We start from the raw sequence: 23,325 nt of genomic DNA, 5'->3' as shown, positions 1-23,325 counted from the left end.
GAGTATAATAATTATACAGTGGTACCTCAGTTTATGAACACAATTGGTTCCGGAAGTCTGTTCATAAACTGAAGCATTCATAAACTAAAGCGAACTTTCCCATTGAAAGTAATGGAAAGTGAATTAATCCGTTCCAGATGGGTCCGCGGCGTCCGTAAACCGAGAAAATTCATAAGCCGAGGTGTTCATAAACTGAGGTTCCACTGTAATAATAATTTTATTATTTACACCCTGCCCATCCGGCTGGGTTGCCCTAGCCATGTATGGCAGAACATGGCTTTTACAGGGAGGAATATGACTGGCCAGACCCCAGCCAGAGCAAAAGACTCCCAGGCCATTCTGCAGAGTTCCTGCTCTACTTTGACCCAACTCAAGTTAGGCTCCTGATCAGTTAATCCAAGTCATCTTTTCAAATGCAATGACAGGTACCCTGCCTGGGAGCCAGAGGAGAGAGCAAAGCACCATTCCAAGTCTTGGGGTTGCAGCAGACCTGGTATAAGGATGCCCTGGCACTCCACGCTTGTTTAACGCCAGTCAGCGAGTCGGAAGTCCACAGCGGTCGGAAGCATGAAGTAAGCAGCAGCTCTGCAACTGTCTTTCAGTCTTTCTGTTCCACTGTTGAGTAAGAGCCGCTGTTCTTTGTTCAATGCCATAAATGTGCCTCCCTCAATTTAGAGAGGAGGCCCTCTAAAGCGCCAGTGGGGTCTTGAACCAGGGAGTCTGGCCACCAGGCCCATGACTGCTGGCATCGAGAGGGAGCTGCTGGCCCCGTGGTGTCTCTGGTCTGGTACCTCCAAGAATGTTGTTCATGTCCACAGGCTGCAGAAACTGAAAATATCTATAGCAGGCACGTCCAACAGGTAGATCGTGATCTACTGGTAGCTCACTGGATGTCTGTGGTAGATCACTGGCTCCCCCCACAGAAACTCAAGGACTTTGGCTCTTCTTAAAAAAGCTCAACAGCTACTTTTAGCTGAAAGCTGAACCCCTAAAAATGGGGCTTTCTACCTTTCCTCCTCCCTAAAAAAGCTCAACAACTTTGAGCTGAAACCCCCCCCCCACCAGATTTTACTGCCAGATTTTAATTCAGAAAGTAGATTGCAGCCTCTTGGGAGTTGGCCACCCCTGATCTATAGGAACAGGACAAACAGAAACTGATAATAGCATGAGCAACAGGGCACCTCCATAGATTCTTCAGCCGAGGGCCTTAAGTCAGAATGATTACAAACGACTTTGTAAAAAGCCTTTTTGTAGACCGGTCACAGCAGAACACCAAGGCATCTCACCATCAGCACATGGGCTACAAATATTATTGGGGTTTCACCAAACTGGCAAAAGTAGCAGGAATGGGATATTTAACCCTTCCCTATCTGCATGTTTCTTCATGCCCTGCAGCTGCTTTTCCCCACAAGGCAAACATGCATTCAGAATGTCAGCTTTAGGTGGCTGGTGAGGCTGAGATGGGGGTTTAAAGTAGGGCTGTCAGGGAAGAAAGGGGTGATAACACCACCACCACCCCAGATTGTAATGATCTTTGGGAGGGGCACTTGCATGAATTTATTTTCACTTTCCCTTTGTATTTGAGATGGACGAGGGTTTTTAGTTTTCGTTTTTTAATGTCCAAGAAACGTGCAATGTCTGGGAGCAGCCTATTTGTTTAGTTCTTACTGTTCTGGTTTTGTTTGGAATTCCCTCCCTTGTTTTTATAATTGTATGATGTTATGGTTGTAACCTGCCCCGGGGCCTTGTGGTGAAGGGCAGATAAGAAATCTTATCAATAAATCATCTGAAGTGATGGCAAGGATTTTTGTTCTTGTTGTTTGAAAAGAAAGAAAAGGAAAAACAACAACAAACCCTGAGCACTTCCTATTTAGAGGTAATAGGAAAATTATTTAAATTCACTTGCCCACCAAAGACTAATATGGTTTGTGGGAGGGGTGTTTTCACTCTGCCCCTTCCCAAGAATATATGAAATTTGGCTGAACTGAATACTTCAGCCTATCACTATTTGAAACCCTTTCATCTTAGCCTCTTTTCCCCCAGCTGAGCTTCTGGATTCTTGGGGAAGTGACCGGTGGGGGGAGGGCTAAGCTTCTCTTCTACAAATCACACCCTATTTCTGAAGAAGTGTGCATGCACACGAAAGCTCATACGTATGACAAACTTAGTTGGTCTCCAAGGTGCTACTGGAAGGATTTTTTTTATTTTTTTTTGACTGCGTCAGACCAACACGGCTACCTACCTGTAACTACCCTATTTCTTAGCAGTTTCCAGCTGTTTGCCAGCCCAGGTACCGAGACACAGGTCTGATGTCACTATCGGTCTAGTTTAGTTGGGAATATTTTACAATACTTTTGGTGTTCTAGGATGCTTGCAGAGATGCAATGTCTAACTTTTGATGCTTTCTCAGTTACAATCACATGGATGCTGAAAGCTGTACTCACCCACAAATTAAGAGTGTGCAGGACTTGCCAACTGGGAGTATATAACAATAAAGTAAAAAAAAAAAAAAGCCAGACGCAAGGATTATGTAAAAGAGCATTGCCTCAAAGCTGCAGGTCACCGTGGCTATTCACAAATTCAAAATCCTGCACTCCCTTTCTCCCTTTACCTTCTAATTGCTGGGGATTTTAAAAAAAAGAAGTGCAGGAGACAGAGTGCAAAGAGGGTAATGATTAAGGCTTCAGTGTGTATTGATCATCCGAGGAGAATCACCAGAAGCTACTAATATTTTGACACTTCTGACTTAAGCAGTTTAGTCCAATCTGGTGCTTAATATTTCAGTGGTGTTTAAAACCCTTCACCCCCTCCCCACCCTGGCTTGTGGCAAGCATTTATCATCTGCAGCTGAGGACCTGGCTGCCAGAGAGCAGTAAAGGCCACATTTCCTGCAGTGTGTCATAAAACCCGTAATGTGACAGCTGTGGCTGCTGTGCTCTCCGCTCCCCCTCCTCTTTTGCCTGGAGGAAAGTGATTGATGTTGATTAAAAACTGCAATAAACAAATAAAGGCAACTTTCAGGGAGAAGGGAAGTTGGGGGGGTGGGGTCCTCAGAGCAGCTGGTCCCAGAAGCACCCACCAAACAGCAGCAGTTTTCAGATGATAAGGGTGCAGATCCACACCATATGCTTAAGGCATATCCAATGTGCATGGCTTTGCCCCAATGAATTCTGAGAACTGTGGTTTGTCAATGGTGCTGAGAATTGTAGCTCTGTATGGGGAAACTGTGGTTCCCAGGATTCTAGGCAGGGAAAAGCAAGGGGCTGCTCAGGCAAAGAAAGCAGGGAACTGGGAGGGGGGGGAGTTAGTAAGTGGGAACATGAAAGAGGTGTATAAAATTATTCTGTGGTGTGGAGAATGCAGCTAGAGAGAGGTTTTTCTCCTGCTTCCATAGTCCTAGAATAGGAGCCATCAAATAAAGTTGAATGTTGGAAGATCCAGAGCAAGCAAAAATAAGGACATCTTTGCACAATGCATAGGTAAATTGTAGAATTTTCTCTCACAAGAGGCAGGGACTGTCATCCACTTTAATGGCTTGGATTAGACAACTTCATGGAGGAAGAGGCTTATCAGTGGCAGCTAGCCATGATGGCTGTGTTTTGCTTCTAGCTTCAGAGGCAAGATGTATCAGAATATCAGTTGTTGGGATTCACAAATGGAGTGGGTGCTACTGCACTCAGGTTCTGCTTATGAACGTCCTTCAGGCATCTGATTAGTGACCTTGGGAACAGGAAGCTGGACTAGATGGGTCTTTGTCCTGATCCGGCCAGGCTGTTCTTGTCAACAGTTATAGCAGTATAACTGAGGACTCTGCTGGTTCCTTGGGCCACCTGGGTCCAGCTGTGCTGCAAAACAGCAGTCCCACCACCTTGGAATGAGGAGCAAAAGCGCCGGAAGCATCAGACATGGTAAAAGGCAGGCTGGTGCTCTGATGGAATGGCAGTCTTCATGCCTAATGAGCGGGACACATTGCTGGAGGAACAGGACTGTAGCGGCAGCCCAACCCCTGCTAGTTCCTCAGGTCACTTACTCAAGACCACAGTGCGTTCTCTGGTTATTCTGGGGGTGGGAATCAGTGGTGCCCATTGTGCCTGGTAGGGTGGACGTCAGGGAGCCCAACAGTAGGGGGAGCCAGAGCCAAGGACAAACAGAGCCAACTCATTCTAGTTTTGTCCCCATCCTCCCTCTCCCTGCTGAGTTCTCTAAGGGTCAACACTGAAACTGAGGAGGAGAAGCTGACAGCCAGGGGCACCCCTTAAACTGCTTGTGAGCAATTAAGGCAGGTGATGGTTGGCGGAGGGCAGACTGAGCTTGGTCAAACTGTGCCCCATTTGCCCTAACCAGCCAACCTCCACCGGTGGCACTGCAGCATAGGAAATACCATGCCCAGTAGCTCCATCAGCGTGCAAACTGCCTCAGTGCCACAAAAAAAACAAGCCCCCTGAGCCCCCTGTTGCTGCCTGAGTCCCCTGTTGCTTTACAATGAGCATTGTATCTGGTGTTTTCCTTCTGTTACAAAGGTGCCTTCAAAATTCCGTCTGCCAGCAATGGATGCTGCTGTTCCTGTTCTTATTTGAGGCATTTGTACAGCTGACATTCATACCAGTCGAGAGAGAAAGCCTGATGGGAAACACATAAACCAAATCTTTCTGAAATGTCAGTTGCGGCAGAGAGAGAAAGCAAATAAACACCCGGGCGCTGCTTTCTCCTTTGGCAGCCTCCCTGGGGGGTCCTTTTGTTGCTTGGATTTAACCCTCCAGCCTTCCTTGGCAGTGGCGACATGCAGCATCTCTGTGACCTCCTTTGAAAACACTTTAATAGACACCTTGTGGGGAAAAAACCTGACATGTTTATCTCGGCAAGTTATCTCCTTGGGGACCATTGCCTCATGGATCTCTTCATGTGGCAGAGAGCTTTTTTTGTTTAAGAGTTGGAGGAAAGAGTTGTTTAACAATGCTTCATCTGATGATGAGTTCAAGGTCCTTGCAGGACAGCCTTGAAGAGTATTCGAATAATATATACCTGCTTTTAGCTAGATTTAGCTCTTTCAGATAAGGAGAAGGATGTGAGGGAGAAAGTCTTACTCATTTCATCTCTGTGTGGACGTGCAGTTGGGGGTCCTGTGCCCTTGCAGAACAACACCTCAGAACCTTCTAGAACTAACAAGCATGAGCAAGCCCCTGTCTTGAGGAACATTTGAAGCTGCCTTATCCTGAATTAAATCACTGGTCCATCTAGTGCAGGCTTGTTTTCACTGACTAGAAGCAGCTCTTCAGAGTTTCAGATGGGGGAGGGGCATTCCCAGACCAACACAAAGATGCCAAGAATCTCTGTGTAAAGCAGATGTTCAGCCACCAAGCTATTGGCCTTCCCCTAAAAACAGATTCTAGTCCTCATGGTTCCAAATAAATGGCTGATAAAACTAGAAATGGCTGATGTAAATAAGGAGGTGCATTATACTGAGTCAAGCCATTGGTCCATGTAGCTCTGTATTGTCTTCACCAGGCATGGGGAAACCTGTGGCCCTCCAAAAATTGTTGGACTACAACTCCCATCATCCCTTTCCATTGGCCATACTGGCTGAGGCTGATGGCAGATGGGTCACAACTTCCGCATCCTTGATATACACTGGCACTAGCTTTTCAGATTTCCTTGAGATTTGTTTTCTGTCCATGCCCATGATAATCCACTTGAGTGCCCTTCCCTGTTTGGGGCGGGGGGAGACCAAAAATTCTGCTGCTAACATCTAAGGAATGATGTGTTTCACAGTCTGTTTATGAACTATGCATTATCTTTTTGATTTAGGCAATTATAAATGTTTGTGATTCCTATACTACCCACTGCAAACAAGTTTGCTATGTACTAATGCACAAAATATGGGAAGCAGTGCTGAGCTGTATTAAGATACTAATAAAATCCCCATCACCTTTATGTCCCAGAATACCATTTCCACTTTGCTTCTCATTCTAGGTATTTCGTTTGTTACCAGAGGACCAGGCCATTAATCTTGTGTTCCTTTTTTGCAGCCCAAGAACTCCCTCCAGGGGATGTCTCTGTTCCATCAGCAGATCTCCATGTTTCTCTCTCAAACGTCTCTCTTGGATGTTATCTGGTGGAAAGCACAACTGGACAGTCACATGCAGAATCAGTCATACCCCTTCCTTCCTGAGATTCCTCCCATCCACTTCAGCCACTTTGCTACCCTTAACTCAGACCCCATGGTAACGTATCCACGCTTTGCCTTTGCCCCTGTTTACTGATGCTGACATGGGATGGGCAAATCTGTCCATTTCCGTTTCTCATTTTTCCAATTTTAAGTTAGTCTTCTACATTTGCACATCAATTTGCAATTTTAAAAAAAGTCCTCATGAAAATTCATCTGGATTTTTGTGCAATTTCTCCCCTAATATGTTTTAATGCAATTTTGTCCAATACACACATTTTTGCAAAGCAATTTCCCCTGCTGAGATGCGTTGGATTTTTAGGCGTGCCATCTCCTAGTATATGCATTTTTGTACATATTACTTGGCTGGAGAACTGCATTGCAAAATCTGGAATAGTGGTGAATTTCAAAGGCTGGCTGTGTTTCACTTCTCGCACTGTTTCAGAAATTAAGAATTTGGAAGATATGGCATCAGATGTGAACTGAATCAAACTTCTTCCCCATCCTACCGATGGCAGCACTGCCAATATTTTTAATCATGGTTAAACAAAGAGGGAGTGGACTGACGGAGTGCACAAGCTTTCTCCCACCCGCTGCAGCTCAGAAGCCCAGTCCACCTAGGGGCTGGCATAACCATCTCCAAGAGCTTTTCATTCTACAGAGCTGGCATGCTAATGTAAGCAGTGTGTCCAGCATGAAAGCATGGAAGGATGGTGGAGTGCTAGGCTAGGCTCCAGGCCAAAGGGCTGTTCCTTTAAGCCTCCGTGCTCCTCAGTGAGAGGGCCCAAGAAGTGTAGTCAGGGAAGAAACATAAAAGGGCTGAGTTGAGAAAGAGAAGCTATTCGAACAGGTTGTCTGCTCCCTGAGCTCTGTCCAGGGTGCTGAAAGACCTGCTTTTCTTAAGCTCCTTATTCTACAGCAGGGGTCAGCAAACTTTTTCAGCAGGGGGCAGGTCCACTGTCCCTCAGACCTTGTGCAGGGCTGGACTATATTTTTGGGGGGAGGAAATAAACAAATTCCTATCCCCCACAAATCACCCAGAGATGCATTTTAAATAAAAGGACACATTCTACTCATGTAAAAACATGCTGATTCCCGGACCCTCCATGGGCCGAATTTAGAAGGCAATTGGGTCGGATCCGGCCCCCAGGCCTTAGTTTGCCTACCCATGTTCTACACAGGAATCCTATCCCCGATGAAAACTTTTATCTGTTTCTGGCTTCTCTTCTTTTACACTTGAGGTTGCTTACAGGATTAGTACCCGTCTGACTATACCATGAGTTATGCCTCACACAACAACAATAAAAAGGAGGGGGAACTGTCTACTGGGGCACAATCCCTTGAGAACAGCCATAGCTCAGTGGTAGAGTATTTGCTTTGCATGCAGAAGGTCCCTGATCCAGTCCCTAGAAACCCCAGAGAACTGCTGCCAGTTAGTGGACACAGAACTCAGCTAGATGGTTTGGCCTGCTATAAGGCAGCTTCCTGTGTCCCTAAATTCTCATGTGTGAATGCCACTGGAATTAATAGAGTGCATAAGAATATAGTTTCCATTTCCATGGAATTTATTTATTTATATTCCACCTTTGCATATCAAGGTGGTGCACACACGTCTCCCCTTCTCTGAGTAGACCCACTGAAATCAATGAAGACTGAAATCCATCTATTTCTGTAGGAATACTCTGAATATGACTTAGATACAGCCCAATCTTATTTACCAAGGTGGGTGAGTTTACAAAGCAGTCTGGATGAGCCATTGTGGCCATTAGTTTAACAGCAATTGGCCTTTTAATCCCCAATGCATAGTGCTAGTTTATCTCCCTTGAGTTTAGTCACAAATCTGTAGAGATTCTGGGTGCAACATGCTGGAATTTCTTCCTGCTGTTGTTTATTTGCCCCAAAGTGTCAATTAGGGCAAATGGTGCCACTGGATTTAGCTTGGTCTCCCTAGCATCGGACTGGCTGGCACAGAAACAGCAGAGGAAATGTTGTGTCAGTGACTAATGCCTCTGCTGCGCCATCTCTTCTGATTTCAATCCTTGGCATTCACTGTACTGTCTTTATTTTCAGTCCCTGCCTTTGAAGAATCAAGATAATTCACAAACAACAGCTCTCCCTTTGTGCATTTCAGGCGCTGGAGAAGGCCTTTGCGGTGCCAGCTGGGTTTTACTGGCAGACCGTAGAGACGGATGAAAAATACTTCCCCAGCAGCAGTGATATCAGGGAGGGCAGCGACACGGATAGTGAGGTACAAAAGAACCAACTCCCACCCCCAAAATATCTGCCTCCTTGCTTCTTCAGGAAGCCCAGTTAATTCATACTGCGCAGGCCTACTTCCTGCCAGTGTTAGGGCATTCAAAGGTCATGACAATTCTGTATGGAAATGAGAACTTTCTAAAGCAGGTGGCCCTCAGAAGACTGCCTGTGAGAAAGGTTGCCCGCCCCTGCCATAAAGAAATAACCAGGAATATATTATTTCACATTATTCCTTCACCACGATCATTTCTTCAGAGGCCCAAGTGAAGTGAAGTGAAGTGAAGTGAAATGAAGTGAAGTGAAGCATCTGACGACCAGGGAGTTGAGGGCCTTCTGTGTGGTGGCACCACTGTTGTGGAATGCCCTCCCCAGAGAGACTCCCCTGAAAGTTTCTTTCTGGTCATTTCAGTGCCAGGTGTAAACTTCTTTTATTCTACCAGGCCAGGTCTTTGTCCAGGGTCCTGACCTGACCTTAGTTTCCAGTCTATTCAGGAGCCCTGGGTCCATCGGTCTCCATCTTGCTTGGGCTATCACTTGATCTCAGTGGTGGATGTCACAGTGGTTCAGGACAGGTGGATCAGATAGATCCATACCTTCTTAAACCCCAAGTGTCCAGGTGATTTCTACAGTTTGAACTGGTTACAATTGTGAGATGATCTCTAGATAATGTAAACCAGGGACAGGGAACCTATGGCCCTCTAAATGTTAATGGACTCCAACATCCATCATCACTGTCCATAGGCTATGTTGGCTGAGGGGGATGGGAGTTGGAGTCCAGAAACTTCTGGAGGGCCACAGATTCTCCATTACTGATACAGGTGGACCTAGGGCTGAAGAGAGTTTCAGAGGCTTGGGATAAGGCCTTACGTAAACAAGTTTTGATAGAATAACCTGTGGGTTGCAGAAGCAGGTGCTAAGGTCAAGTATGTCCTTGCAAATGATTTGCAGATTCCAGCTTTATTTTTTATTATTAAAAAATAGGATCAGCATCCTTTGTGCGATGGGGAATTAACTGCAGGGTGGTTTCTTATCAGTCAGTTGACGGCAAAGATCAATATATGGGGAGCTGTAATTAGTTTGATAGAGCAGAGTGGGTTTTATTCTTCTAGCTGGAGAAGGCTTTTTATTACTTTAGTAGATTTATAACTGTGTTTATTATAATGGAGTAAACCTCAAGATGCCTTTACGCAGAAGGAGCATTTGGTAACACTCCATTTCAAGTGCCCGATAATGATGAATTCATTGGGTGTTTATTGGCATAAGAACAAAGCTAGTTCCTGGAGGTAATTCAAAATAAAGTGTTATAGGAAGAATGCAGATCTTCTAGTCAACCCAACCACTAGAAAACAGCTATTCTTTCAGGAGCTAGACCCGCATACTTCTATAGAATATGTTTTGCCTTTTTCCAAATTGGTAAGTCTGAAATCAGATCAAACACAATTCCAAGTGAATCACATTCCTAACGGTGTCTTTAGCCAATGAAACCTGCAATTCATTTCAGCAGGTGGTGGAATAGTGAATACTTTGGGACCAGCAATGAAAGTGCAAGGGATTTAGGATAATCCTAATCTCTTCCAAGGCTGGACTTAGAAAAACAACTAAAGCCAAAAAGTGTGTGCCATTACTGCATAGGCCCAGTGGGAGTTGGTAGCCCAAAACATCTGGAGAGAGAAAGTTGGGGGAGAGGTAGATCTGTACTGACTGCCATGGCTCCCCAAGGTTTCAGAGAGGGACCTTGTTTTTTGGCTTCATCCCTTTCAAAAAGGTTGCGTTAAATCTGTGAGGATTCTCTCTCTCTCTCTCTCTCTCTCTCTCTCTCTCTCTCTCTCTCTCTCTCTCTCTCTCTGAAATCTGAAAAATAACCCTTAATTGTAAATTTTAAAATGCCCCCTCCTCCTCCTAAACATGTGAATGTCTGGAGCCCTATCTGTTTTCTTCCTGCTTTCTGTTCCCTGCTCAGGTTGCCATGGCGCTGCTGTTTGAGACCCTGCTCAGAAGCCCCCTGGCTGTCCATCACACACTCCAGCTGATTCTTGCCTCTGGTTTGGATATCTGTGGATTCCGCCTGCTCTACCCACAGCCGAACATGTTCCTCTCTAGCACAGGTGAGAGGCATGGAGTGTCTGGGCAACTTGGACTGCAGCACAACAATGGTAGGCAGTTATTGAACCACCATCAGTAAACTTCAGGTACATTCTCACTGTCATAAAATAGTAAATGGCAGGCAGTTATTGAAGGAGCGTCTCCACCCCCATCGTTCTGCCCGGACACCGAGCTCCAGCGCCGAGGGCCTTCTGGTGGTTCCCTTGCTATGAGACGCTAAGTTACAGGGAACCAGGCAGAGGGCCTTTTCGGTAGTGGCACCCACCCTGTGGAATGCCCTCCCACCAGAGGTCAAAGAGAACAACAATTACCAGACCTTTAGAAGGCATCTCAAGTTTAGGGAAGCTTTTAATGTTTGATGGATTTCTGTATTTTAATATTTTGTTGGAACCCAGCCAGATGGGCGGGGTATTATTATTATTATTATTATTATTATTATTATTATTATTATTATTAAAATATGGCAAACATATTGGGCTGCAGCAACGAGGGAGGGAAGAGAGGTAAAGCATCTGTTTTTCATATAGATGATGCCCGGTTCAATCCCCAGCATCTCCAAGTGGGAAAGATTCCTTCCTGAAACCTTGGAGAACCACTGCCAGCCATTGTAGTCAGTACTGAGCTAGTTGGATGGAGAATCTAACTCACAGGTTCTTATGTTCCATTTTGTGTCTTCACCTCTCTCTTATTTCTCTTCCCCAGTAACACCACCTTCTTGTTATACCCAAGAGAAAGAGCCCTCTGTGCTAGCACTGAGCCTGAGAGGGCCGAGAGCCTATGGCATCCTGCAAGATATCATGGGCCCCTCTGATGCGCAGCTGGCCAGAGTTACGGACTGCCGCTCGATCAGCGCAATCTATGGTTCAAGCCGAGCCGAGCCCTTTGCCTACCTCCCTCACATGGAAAGCCGAGTACATAGGGAGCTGTGCTTCTGGTTTGGAGGGAGGGTGAGCTGCGATGGGACGCTTCATGGTGGAGTTCCAAATCCTGTTGGCAAACGCAGCAAACTAAGGTGACAATCCCAGATGGGTGTGAGGTGCTGGAATTCTGCGAGAGTAGCTTGCGGGTACCACTGAGCTGAAAGATCTCCATGGAAGGAAGTTTTTAGTGAATAATCAGTGGAAGGGAATCTTAGAGAAAAGTCCTGATAATACTTCACTGAGGATACTGAGCAAAAAAAGTGTCCAGTTTAAGGAGAAAGGAACAGAGAGGTTTTGTCTTTTTTTGTTCAGTCCTTGAACATAGCAGGGAGGCATTCAACCAAACATACAGAGGAAAACTCCCTCAGAATTACACAGCCATTCAGAGCTTGTGTGACCTCAGTGAAGATCATGCCACTCTGCCTGGTTGCTAAGCACAGCCTCCAACTGTCCACTTCTTGATTAGTTGACTGTTGAAGGATAGCTATGTTTCATTTCATGCATTGGTTTAGGAGGTGTGGAATTAAGTAGGTTCTCATTGAAATGCAAACCAAATCTGATTTCTCCCCCATCTATAACTGCATCATCATGTAATGTCTTTCCAAGGGGGTTACTGAGCAGGAAAATTGTGATGACACAGATATCGATAGGATCACAGCTGCTTCTTGCTTTGGGAGCAGCAAAACTGATTTGGATTTGTGTATTTTTTAAAGCAATCTATTGCTGACCCCCCCCTTTCCCCAGGAAGCCAGTCTCAGCCCCTGAACATTTGTAGAAATGCCCCACCCCCCACTTTTAAAAAAAGTTGTGGGAATTTATTCTAGGGAAAGTATGCTCCAAATCACACCATTAACTTGAACTGACTGTAAAGATTTCAGCCCTGACCATTGGATTTTGCTTGTACTTTTGAACACCCATGCCCAGAGAATTTTCTTTGAGAATTTTGAGCTGCTGTTTGGACAAGAGAGAGAGAGAGAGGGAGGGATTTTCCTATTCCATATGTTTTGAGATGGAAGACCAAGACACAAACAGTGTGTTTGGGTTTCTAAATGGGTTTCTATTACCAGCTCTGATGTTCTGTACATTTCACCTTGCTGCTTCCCTCCTCAGCTGGCCAAAAAAAATGTGTGAATCTGAAAGATGGCTGTGAAGGCTTTTTATCAAAGGTATAGAGGCTGAGGAGTGGTGAGAATAGATATCGCTTGCCAAAGAAATTGCTGCTTGCTCTGGTCTTTTGATGTGATGTTGGCAGGTGTAAAAAGGACTGGGCTGTGTTGGAAACTTTGCAGTTCTATCCTTGTTGCTCTGCCACAAGATTTTAACTGTATCCTATGATAAACTTCATCCGACAAGCCGCTTCATCCTAAGTAGGGATGGATGACTCTGTCAATTTTGGTTGCTCACAGTTTCTCATTTTTCCAAGCTTAATTCGGTTCTCCCCATTTCTGCAGCAATTTACAAAAAGTTGTGAGGTTTTTTTTTTAAAATACTCATGAAAATTATCAGTATTTTAGTGTGAGTATTTCATAACATACACATTTTCATATGCACTTTTGACCAATATATACATTTTTGCAAGCAAATTTCCCTAAAATAATGCATATTTGTATGTTTTTTTAATGAATATCTGCATTTTTATGCTCACTGTCTCCTGCATTTTCGTATGCATTGTTTGGCTGGAAAAATGAATTGCAAAAATTCACAGACGGATGAGTTTTGAAAAATAATGGTCTCTTGAATTAGGTATTATTGCTCTCTACCAACTTCAGCCCAAGTAGTTATTTAAAGGGAATATTTGTATAAGTGTTGGTGGATTGGTGCTCAATCCAAAATGCAATTCCCAGACGTTGCTGTGGCACAACTGTGTAAGGTGTAAGGTGATTCCACTCGAATTCTAGACTGCAACTGTTCAACATGTCTGTCTTTCTCATTTATACCACTTCCGCTCCAGACTTCCTAGGCCTTCACTCCACAAGGCAGATGCTGACCAAGAACCAAGCAACTTGCAGGACGCTACAGCCTTATGGCCTCCAGTGGCTCTTGTCTCCACCACCAAAGGTTGTTCTTGCAAAGCAAATATTGCACAAGAAATTGAATCTCCTTTCCTTGCAGAACTCTTCTTTCATGCAGCCACCACTTCTTTGCAGTAGGTCGCATCAACTATGTCACATTAAGCTCAGTCCTTAGCAAGCTAATTTGGTAATGTAACCCTGCGATCATCATCAGATGCCCTGCTTTGTGTGCCTTTGTGTCCAAAGGGTGGCAACATGGAGTGGAATGCTTTGTGGAATGCTCTCCCTAGGGAGGCTCGCCCGGTGCCTTCATTATTCATGTTTAGTTGCCAGGCAAAAACGTTGCTCTTCAACCAGGTCTTTGGCTAATTATCATTCTATGTCCTTTTAAATGTGGGTTTTTGGGGGTGGGTAATTGGTTTGTTTCGTTCTTGTTTTTATTATGTATTTTGTGTTTTTATGTTGTATTTGTATGCTGTGAACTGCCCTGAGATCTTCAGGTGAAGGGTGGTATAATATTTAATAAGTGGAACAACAACAACAACAACAACTCCTCTCTGGCCTCCCTAACTGATGTTGCCTGCAGAGAAGCTACTTGGCCCTCATGCCTCCTCCTTTGCTTCCAATTTGTCTCTGATTCCATAATTAGGCAACAGTGATCAGAACAAAGGACGAGGATGATATTCTAGCACCAGCCTTCTTCTTGGGATTAGTCACTTGTAAAAAGGTCCCTGCAGTGGTACAAAGAGCCCCTCCGAGCCAGCCTGATCACCTCCTTCTGCTTCCCCGCCCCACATTGCATTTCCCAGGAGACATTATTTTGGTGGCATCTCCTGCTGTGCCTCCTCACATCTACGGCCTTGTGATTTCAACCTGCACCCAGAGAGGATTTGCACTCCAGGGGACCAAACAGCTGCAGCTGTCGCCCAAGCAAGCTCACATGCTTGGTGTGCCAGCGAGCCAGGTAAGACTGATTGTGGGGCTCGTATCCTTGAGCCTGACTGAGGCCTGCACCCCTGTGCGAGGGGGCGGGGAGAGCTCTCAATACCTGGGGTCTTCTCGCCCTGCCCGATGCTGCAGCCTATTCTCCTGCCCTCTCCAAGTGACTGAAGATTGAGAAGAACAAGGAGGAGGAGGAGGAGGAGGAGGAGTTCCACTACCCACCCTCTTCTTGGCTTCGTTCTGGTGGGACAATGCCAGTTGGGACCAGAGGGAAAGGCAAGACATATTTGAACTGTGGAACTTACTCTCACAGGAAGTCGTAGTGATGGCCACTAACTTGGATAGCTTTGAAAGAGGATTGGACAAAGGCTATCAAGGGCTGCGATCCACAATGGCTTTGTTCCTCCTCCATGGTTAGAGGCAGTAATGGAAATCAATTGCGTGGTGGGTGAGAGTGTTATTGTGCTTGGGTCCCACTTGCAGTTTTCCCACTGGGGCGTCAGTTGTCCACTGCGAGAACAGGATGCTCGACTAAATGGGCCATTGGCCAGATCCAGCAGGCTCTCCTTATGTTCTTATGGGCAATGGCAAGAGTTCTACTGCCTTTCAAAATAAATGACGCTGACAGCTGTGGTCAGTATGGTGTAAGAGCCAGTATGGCGTAAGAGCCAGTGTAGTGTGGTGTAGTGGTTAGAGTGTTGGTTAATACCTGGGAGACCTGGTTCAAATCCTCACTTCAGCCATGAAGCTCCCCTTGGACTGGTGTCTGTCTCTCAGCCTCACCAACCTCACAGGATTATTGTGGGAAGAAAGGTGGGGTGGGAAGGAATCATGTACGTCATCTTGAACTCCTTGGAAGAAAGGTGAAATATAAAGAATATGATGATAATTCAGCCATTCTACCATGCTCCTCCTCCATGCATCTTTTTTTCCTGTGGTAATAGCACACAGGTTCCCGCTTTCCAATTACAATACGTTCCCAGGAAATTGTTCCATAGTCAAACATTTGCATAATGAGCAGACGATTTCCATTATTTCCTATGGGAACATTTCTAATCCGTGATTTGTTCAATCTCCCACCTCCCTCCATGGTATCTTCCTGAAATAGCTGCAGCCAAGCACCAAGAGAGAGAGAAAGGGGGGGGGAATGATTTGTCTGATCTCTCACCTTCCCTCCTTCCATGGTTTCTGCCTGAAAATGGCTGCTGCTACCAGCAGAGCACAAACAAGCAAGGAAGTAGCTGCTTACACATCTGAATCAGCCATTCATGTAGCGATAGCGGGACCCTGTGTATTGAGCATCTGCGTGTGTACATCCAATTTCCACTTTCCTAACGTAGTTGCAAAAAGTGGGTTATTCCATCTAAGGCAAGAATGGGGAACCTGTGGCAGCCCAGCTCTTGGGGACTCCAAATCCCATCAGCCCCAGTCAGCATGGTCAGTGGTCAGGGATTATGGGAACTGGAGTCCCAACAACATCCAGAGGGCTACGGGTTCCCCATCCCTGCCTTTTAAGGCATGGGAAATAGTTTTCTTCCAGTTCTTTATTCTGTCCTGCAGGGTGTGGAAACACTGGCCTTGTAGCACACATGCGCTTCATGCATTGATGACTGAAAAGATAGGAACATGCTGCCTCATACAAAGCCCATTTTGCCCAGTACTGTCTACATTAACTGGTAGCAGCTTTCCAGGGTTTCAGGCCAGGATCTCTCTCTCAGCCCTACCAGGAGATGCTGGGGATCAAAGCTGAAACCAGCTAAAACCATTGTCTTAACTAAGGAACTGGTTTGGAAGGTTCTGCAGCCTCTTCTACTAGATTCCAACCCTCAATGGATACAGGATCATAGGGCCACAACTTTTAAGGCAGAGTTGGGGGACTTGTGGCTCTCCTGCCATTGCCAAACTTCAGCTCCCATCAGCACCACCGAGCATGCGCTGCAGTCAAGTATGATGGGAATTCTAGTTCCAACAGCTGCAGGGCTGGAGACTCTGCTTGGGGATAGCAAGACGTCTTCTCAAACTGAAATCGGCCCCTGCAATTGGCACAAAAAGGATGTTGCTTTTCCAAGGAGATCCCATATTGTTGATGACAAGCTTGCAGACATTTAAAGTTTCCCGTGGGATGAAAAGGCAACAAGACGAACACTTGGGCACATAATACAACCTTGCATCATCAAGCGGCAGCTTCCTGACACACCGACGTAAATGCGACGATGAATCATTGCGCTGAATCACTGCCTGAACCACAAGAAATGTTTGAGGAGCTGTCTGGATGAAAATTCAAGGCTAATAAATGTCCTCAAGCCCATCGGCCTGGGAGACACAGGCCAACGGCGGAGCATCCTGCAAGTATTGAAAAGCCATAGGTGGTGGCGGCGGTGGGGAACTTGGTTGTCAGGGACCCAGTGATTTCATGGATTTCCTATTTGGGGAAAAGGGCAGGGTTTATAAGGGCATGAGAAGATCCCTGCTAGATCCAGCCAATGTTCCATCTAGTCCAGCATCCTGTTCTCACAATGGCCAACCAGATGCTTGTGGGTGTTGAGGCAGGCTTTTGGTGGCGCTGTGGGTTAAACCACAGAGCCTAGGGCTTGCTGATTAGAAGGTTGGCGGTTCGAATCCCCGCGATGGGGTGCTCAGTCCCTGCTCCTGCCAACCTAGCAGTTCAAAAGCACGTCAAAGTGCAAGTAAATAAATAAGTACCACTATAGCGGGAAGGTAAATGGCGTTTCCGTGTGCTGCTCTGGTTTGCCAGAAGCAGCTTTGTCATGCTGGCTACATGACCCATGTAGCTGTACGCCGGCTCCCTCGGTCAATAACGCGAGATGAGCGCCGCAACCTCGGTGTTGGTCACGACTGGACCTAATGGTCAGGGGTCCCTTTACCTTTAATTATCTAATGCTTTTTTTAAAACCTCCTGTGCCCATCTCTGTTTTTATTACACTGTAGAGGCTCGGGTTTTTTTTTATAATGTTATTTTTAGAACATTACTGTATTTTATAATGGATTTCAAATCTTGTTAGCTGTTCTGAGTGATGTGTAAGAACTAGAAGAGTATATATGATCATATATAGAAAGAAATACATCTTCTGGCGAAGTGCAATAGCTCAGTGATAGAGCATCTGCACACAGAAAACTTAACGTATCGGGGGAAAGTTTCTAGTTCTGGTGTGCAAGGGGGCCCCCTCTTTTTTCTATGTGAGGAGATCTTGAGGGAATGTGGGGTGGGTTGTGGAAAACCAGCCATGCAGTCATCTGCTTGCAGCCTGAAGTGGTACAACCCAAGAACAGCTTTTACCCGTTTTTGCAGACTAGACCTAATATAGTTGTGAAACCAGCACAGAGTCATGAGCATATTGTGGTATCACAATGGCAGAGTCACCTCAACCTCTGCCATGATTGACTCATGTAGCAAGCCCTAAAATTAGCCCATTAATGATCAGTCTTCAATTTAAGTCTTCCGAAGATTATACATTTTGAGTCCATTTCCAGGAGGCTGCAGATCTGCTGAAATTTTTGTGTGTGGGAGGATTTTGCTCAGATGGCAAGTGCCCAGTGGAACATTCTGACAATCAGCACTTTTTCATAAATTGGTTGCCTTGCCAATTAGACCAAAAATTGCTGGCTTGTGTCATTTCAGGTAACTGTATTTTGTCCTAGTGAGGCTTCATATATACCAGAGAGGAGTTGTTTCTTGGAGGATAAACTCCCCAGCCAAACACGTCTGCACTGCCTGGCTTTGTTGTTGAGAAAGGAGAATGCCAGCCATCATGTCCCTGCGTTGCTCAAAGGTAAAGAAAGGCATGAGCGCGAGGGGTGGGAAAGTGTGGCCCCTCCAGTTGTCCTGCAGGCTTAGTGCACACACTAGGGATGCCTGATAATTGCAAGGAAAACAGAGACAGGAGTGGAAATTGCCAATGCTCGCTTATTCGTCCCATGTCCAGAATGGAAATCAATCCAGTTAATACGATCAGTATCTGCTGCTGTTGTTGCTTTCAGTCCACAAATGATACATAATTGATTACACCACGCGCACACTCAGTTTGTGTTGCCTTTCCTTTGGATTGAAATGAATGGGGTGGAGTAACATGCAGTCGTACCTTGGTTTTCGAACAGTTTAGTTCTCAAACGTTTTGGTTTCTGAACGCCACAAACCTGGAAGTGACTGTTCCAGTTTGCGAACTATTTTTGGAAGCCGAACGTCCGACGGGGCTTCCAATCGGCTGCAGGAGCTCCCTGCAGCCAGTCAGAAGCTGTGCTTTGGTTTCCAAACATTTTGGAAGCTGAACGGGCTTCTGGAACGGATTCCATTTGACTTCCAGGGTACGACTGTAGTGACAAGTGGGTTAACAGTCACTCCTTCTTCATAGGGAACTCTGGGCAAGGGGTGTCTCCTTGTTGTCTCCTTGTTGGGACCCTTTACAAACTACAATTCCTAGATACTTGGGTGAAGCAATGACTCTTTAAAGTGGTATGATACTGCTTTAAATGCACAGTGTAGATGAGACCTAGATTAGATCTGATCCAGCAGGTTTCTTCTTTGCCTTGCAGAAAGCAGTATTTATCCATTAGTGTATGTATGCACACATATGTATAATTTCATTTTTTAAAGAATCATGTATACAAACTCAGTAGTAACTCATAGGGCTCATCCTTGGCCAAAAAAGACATCAAATTCAAACCAGCACTCTGATTGGCAGGTTGCTGAAACCCTGCCTCATAAAAGCAATGGCCAAGCCATCTTTTCCATCAGCCTCTGTGTTGTGCCACCAGCAGAATATTGCTGTGGCTTCCAAATGTTTGTATGGCACAGTTAATACAACATCGACTGCAGATACCACTCACCTACTGTACTACTAGGTTTCTGGAATGGGCAATTGGAAATATGAGCCAGGAATATGACATAATGACATTGCTATTAGATTGTACCATAAGCAGACTCAACCATCTCTTTTTTTATAATTTGTTTCTGTTTCATTTTTTTTAACCTAGGGCTTATGAGTGCACTGGCAGAGAAAGGTTTCTTGGAGGACATTCAAAGCAGTTTGCACTCCCATGCTGAACCAGAACCCAGTCTGTGTTTTCATGCGGTTCCTTATACCGACAGTTTGCTGCAGGAACTGGGTGCGTCCCAGCACATACATAATCTGTTAAGTATTAGGAATCTGAAGATGGAGCTAGTGGGGAAGAATCCATGGCTTCACATTATGTTTGAACCCAACCAAAGACCATGTTCACACATAACAGCCAGCCATAAACCAGGTTTTGTTGTTGGTTTAGCCATCTTAGGTGGTTTGGGCAAAATAAGCCTCACTCCAAGCTTTAGACATAACACTAAGTGGTTTCCTTAGTGGTTAGTCCACCTGATCACAAAAAGAAAGAAGGCTGTGTGCACATTCACTTATAATCTCTGTTTCCTTTCAGGCTATGAATGTCAAGAGAAATTGCATTGTAATAAAAGCTAGCACTACTGTTAGCCATGATGAAAACCCAACAAGGCTTTAGTAAATAGAAGTGGGTTTCCTCTGCCCCCTAAAATAATTTAGAGTAGATGTTCAGTATATATAAGGAAGGGTATTCCATAGTTGGGATCAGGGGCATAGGAAGGAGGGTGCGGGGGGTGCGGTCTGCCCCAGGTGTCATCCCTGAGGGGGTGACAAAATGGCACACTGTGGTGGGCGGCACTTACTGCGAGGCCTGGCCTGCAGTGTGCCCGAGCCACACGTCTCTCCATGGGGACGACAGCATGGGGCTTGCGTCTGCCAGGCGGACTCTATGGGCAGCTCACCGTGGCGTCCCCATGCGTGGATCGCCCCTGGCTGGGATAGCCTAACCTTCAAAGATGGGAGCGCCTGGAGCAGACTCCCAGATGGAAACTGAAGCATATTTCTACAGCGACTTCTTTCTACAGCAGGTGTAGAAAGCATGGCCGGGATGATGGGAGTTGTAGTGCAGCAACATCTGGAGGGCCAAAGGTTCCCCCACACCTGCCCTGCAGCAATGGATCTGTAGGTTTCCTCTGCAGTAAAAAAAAAGTTTCCTCCTCCCCCCACTTTTCTTTTGCAGGTGGCAATTTTAGTGTTGTGCCAGATCCCTCGAACATTACCCTGGAGGTTTTGCACAGTCGGATGTATGCCTCTGAGCCTGAAATGGAACAAGTGGTCCTGTTGACCTTCACTGGAAAGGAAGCCATGAAGAGTGCAGGCAGCATCCTTCACCAAATCCTTGCACTAGGCTACAGGAAGCAGCATGCCCAGACTCCAGGTCATTCCCAGCTTAGAGCCTGTGTGATAGAGAACATAGCCTTGATGCAGAAACCCTATATGCACTGTGATTAGGAACAGGGCAGAAATTCAATTCAGTTCATTTTAAAGGTGAACCTGTCTAATTTGCGCTTTCCAAAAACAAGACATGAACCAAAATGCAGCCCTCCTTTAGAAGTCACACTTCCTTTTATTTTGCAATGTTGTTCTCCAGCCAAGTAATGTGCACAAAAATGCACTGTATTCAGGGGAAATTGCTTTTCAAAGGTGTATGTTTGGCCAAATTGCATGGGGAAAAGGTGTGCATTAGGAGAAATTCACAACACAGTGCTGGTGAATTTTCATGAGGAATTAAATAATAATCAGCAATGTGGAGTCACTGAAATTGATATATTTCCCTACCCTAATATTGATGTATGCATTGTGATATGCACATAATTAGGGTAAACATCAAAATAGCCCTGCTGGACCAAACCAAAGACCTTTCTAGCACAGCATCCTGTTTCAGCCAATGGCAAGCCAGGTGTCTATACAAATACAGGGCATGAGCACAATAGCCCTCCTTTACTGTTCTCCAGTTGGCTTGGCTCTCATTGGATGAAGGACTCAAACTCAGATTGCAGATACTGTATATATTATGCATAAAAGTTGGTGAAAGTGACATTAAAATGCATTCTATTTAGGGAAATTGCTTTGCAAAAATATGTATATTTGGCAAAACACATGCGAATTTTACACAGAAATCCTGATGAAGTTTCACGAACACATTTTTTTTTAAAAAAAAATGCAAACTGATGTGCAAAGGTTGAGAACTGAAGTTAAGATTGGAAAGTCATACTGTGATTGGATACCAGGGGAGGGACTATTCCGCAAGGGGGGGAAACAGTAATTCATGCTGGCCATGTCTCTCTCGGCAGTGTTGGAAGGCTTGGACCTGCCATTTGAGCTTCTCACTCTTAAGTGGTTGCCCCGCCTCACTCGGATACAGGCTAAGGAAACCACACCCTTCGAAGTGGGAGACAAACGCTGGCAAACAAGTATTGATGCGCTTATGAGCAGCCCTGCCCTCGTCTGTGTGCTGCGAAGGATTGGTGCCTTTGTGGCCCTTGCCGAAATCCTGAAAACACTAACTCCACACAACAGCAAAGTGAGCTCTGGCTCCGGCTCTCTTCCAACAGTGATGTCATCAACCCCAGAGACAGCCTTCAGGCAGGCAGCGCTCTTCTTCACCGAGAAGGATTTTGTAGGCGGTGGGTAGAGTATTTCCATTCTTTCCTTTCACCAATGGACGCTGATCTGGACCATGGCTTGGCTGAAGCTTCTTTTGGTGTCAGAGAACCCAATGGTACCCTTTCTGCTAATTAATGCAAGACACTCTGCTCTTACATCGCTCCGTTTTTAACCTGCCATTTGAGATGGCGACCTTGCATTGCCTAAATTTTTCTAAGCATTTGATAAACCAAGAGTCCTTTCCCACAGGCTTTATGGCAGGGAGAAGGATAGGGGCAAAAGTAAAATGAGTTGGCTCCACCTGTTGGTGGCCTCCTGCTTTACGTCCTCCTTGTTCCAATTGGCACTTGTTACCACTGTACCAAATTCTTTTTTGTCGTCCTGCAGGAGGCCTTTCTTTAGAAGAACAGGCATCTCTCAGAGCTCTTTGCATTTGTTGTTTGGATAGGCCTTTGGCTACTGTTCTCTTTGCCAAAAAGTCACTGTGAATGTTTTGTCTTTTTCTTCTTCCTCACAAAATGCCCATCTCCATCCTTTTCCAGATCCCAAACGTCGACCTGCCCTGAAGTACTTGCCACCTCCTCCACAGCACCCCCAGTCTGAAGGTAAGACCTTGCCACCACTTCTTCAACACATCACATAAATTAATTTTGGGAAGTAGCTACCAGGAAGCCATGAGTTCCAGGATCGCTGACCTCCCTGCACCCCCCTTGCCCCCACCTGGAAACAAGGTGGTCAGGCAGGAGGCAGTTTTATGAAACCCTTTGCTCATCCCTCGAATCCCCACTTTCAAGCAAAAAAAAAAAGTTCTGAACAGAGATTCGCCTCAGCTCTGTCAGCAATGTCTGCCACTGTACAACGCCATGACGAGAACCCTTCCTGTTGTTGCTCTTGTGCACTAAAGTCCTTTCACTTTTCTTATGCAGCAGGAGAGACTCACGCAAGCCATGCAGAATTGCTCTTCCACTCCATGGAAGTTGGTAAGGATGCCAAGGCTAAGCAGGCCCTGCTGCTTTCTTTGGGAAAGGTGGATCTGTCATATTCTGCACAAAGAGGGCTTCATCATTAAAAAAACCCTGAACCTAAGTGGACTTAAATAAGGCCAGAGGAGAGGCACCATGCTTGCTGTCTTGGAATTTCTTCCTTTGCCTGAATTTACTTCCTTGGAGAAGAGAAAATACACCACGCTTGCCATCCTGGAATTTACTTCTTTGGCTGCTCTGCTTATTTTTAGCCAAGCACATGTCTCCAGTGGAGGCTGGTCCATTGGGGTAAACAGGGCACTTTCTCACCAACCTCAGTCTGCCCTGAGCCAGCCACCACCTGCCTGTCTTCTTGCTTGCAACCAGCCCAGGGCCTGGCCCTGGCATTAATGCCCTCCTCAGTTGTCATAAAACTCAGCGGAGGAGGAGGAGTTGATTCTCAGACCCTCCAAG

The 23,325-nt window shown here is 45.7% G+C and overlaps 1 protein-coding gene across 3 annotated transcripts in view; it reads left to right on the top strand.

Moving 5' to 3' along the window:
* Window positions 1–23,325, top strand: part of DNAAF8 (dynein axonemal assembly factor 8) — a 91,608-nt gene that overhangs the window by 38,650 nt on the left and 29,633 nt on the right. For 2 of the 3 annotated variants that reach the window (XM_060282780.2, XM_088656669.1), the window contains exons 12-24: window positions 426–572; window positions 6,027–6,221; window positions 8,295–8,411; window positions 10,380–10,524; window positions 11,225–11,534; window positions 13,394–13,500; window positions 14,264–14,418; window positions 18,037–18,187; window positions 19,389–19,520; window positions 20,463–20,660; window positions 21,577–21,909; window positions 22,432–22,494; window positions 22,816–22,869. In XM_060282780.2, the coding sequence (XP_060138763.2) occupies window positions 426–572; window positions 6,027–6,221; window positions 8,295–8,411; window positions 10,380–10,524; window positions 11,225–11,534; window positions 13,394–13,500; window positions 14,264–14,418; window positions 18,037–18,187; window positions 19,389–19,520; window positions 20,463–20,660; window positions 21,577–21,909; window positions 22,432–22,494; window positions 22,816–22,869 (2,107 nt within the window). The remainder of the gene's footprint in view (window positions 1–425; window positions 573–6,026; window positions 6,222–8,294; window positions 8,412–10,379; window positions 10,525–11,224; window positions 11,535–13,393; window positions 13,501–14,263; window positions 14,419–18,036; window positions 18,188–19,388; window positions 19,521–20,462; window positions 20,661–21,576; window positions 21,910–22,431; window positions 22,495–22,815; window positions 22,870–23,325) is intronic. The other variant, XM_088656670.1, reaches the window with a different exon arrangement.

The sequence above is a fragment of the Zootoca vivipara genome, chromosome 13 (assembly GCF_965207765.1).
Source record: "Zootoca vivipara chromosome 13, rZooViv2.hap1.1, whole genome shotgun sequence".
Lineage (NCBI taxonomy): Eukaryota > Metazoa > Chordata > Lepidosauria > Squamata > Lacertidae > Zootoca > Zootoca vivipara.
The sequence above is the reverse complement of the archived record's forward strand: the minus strand, read 5'-3'. Positions and strand labels throughout refer to the sequence as shown.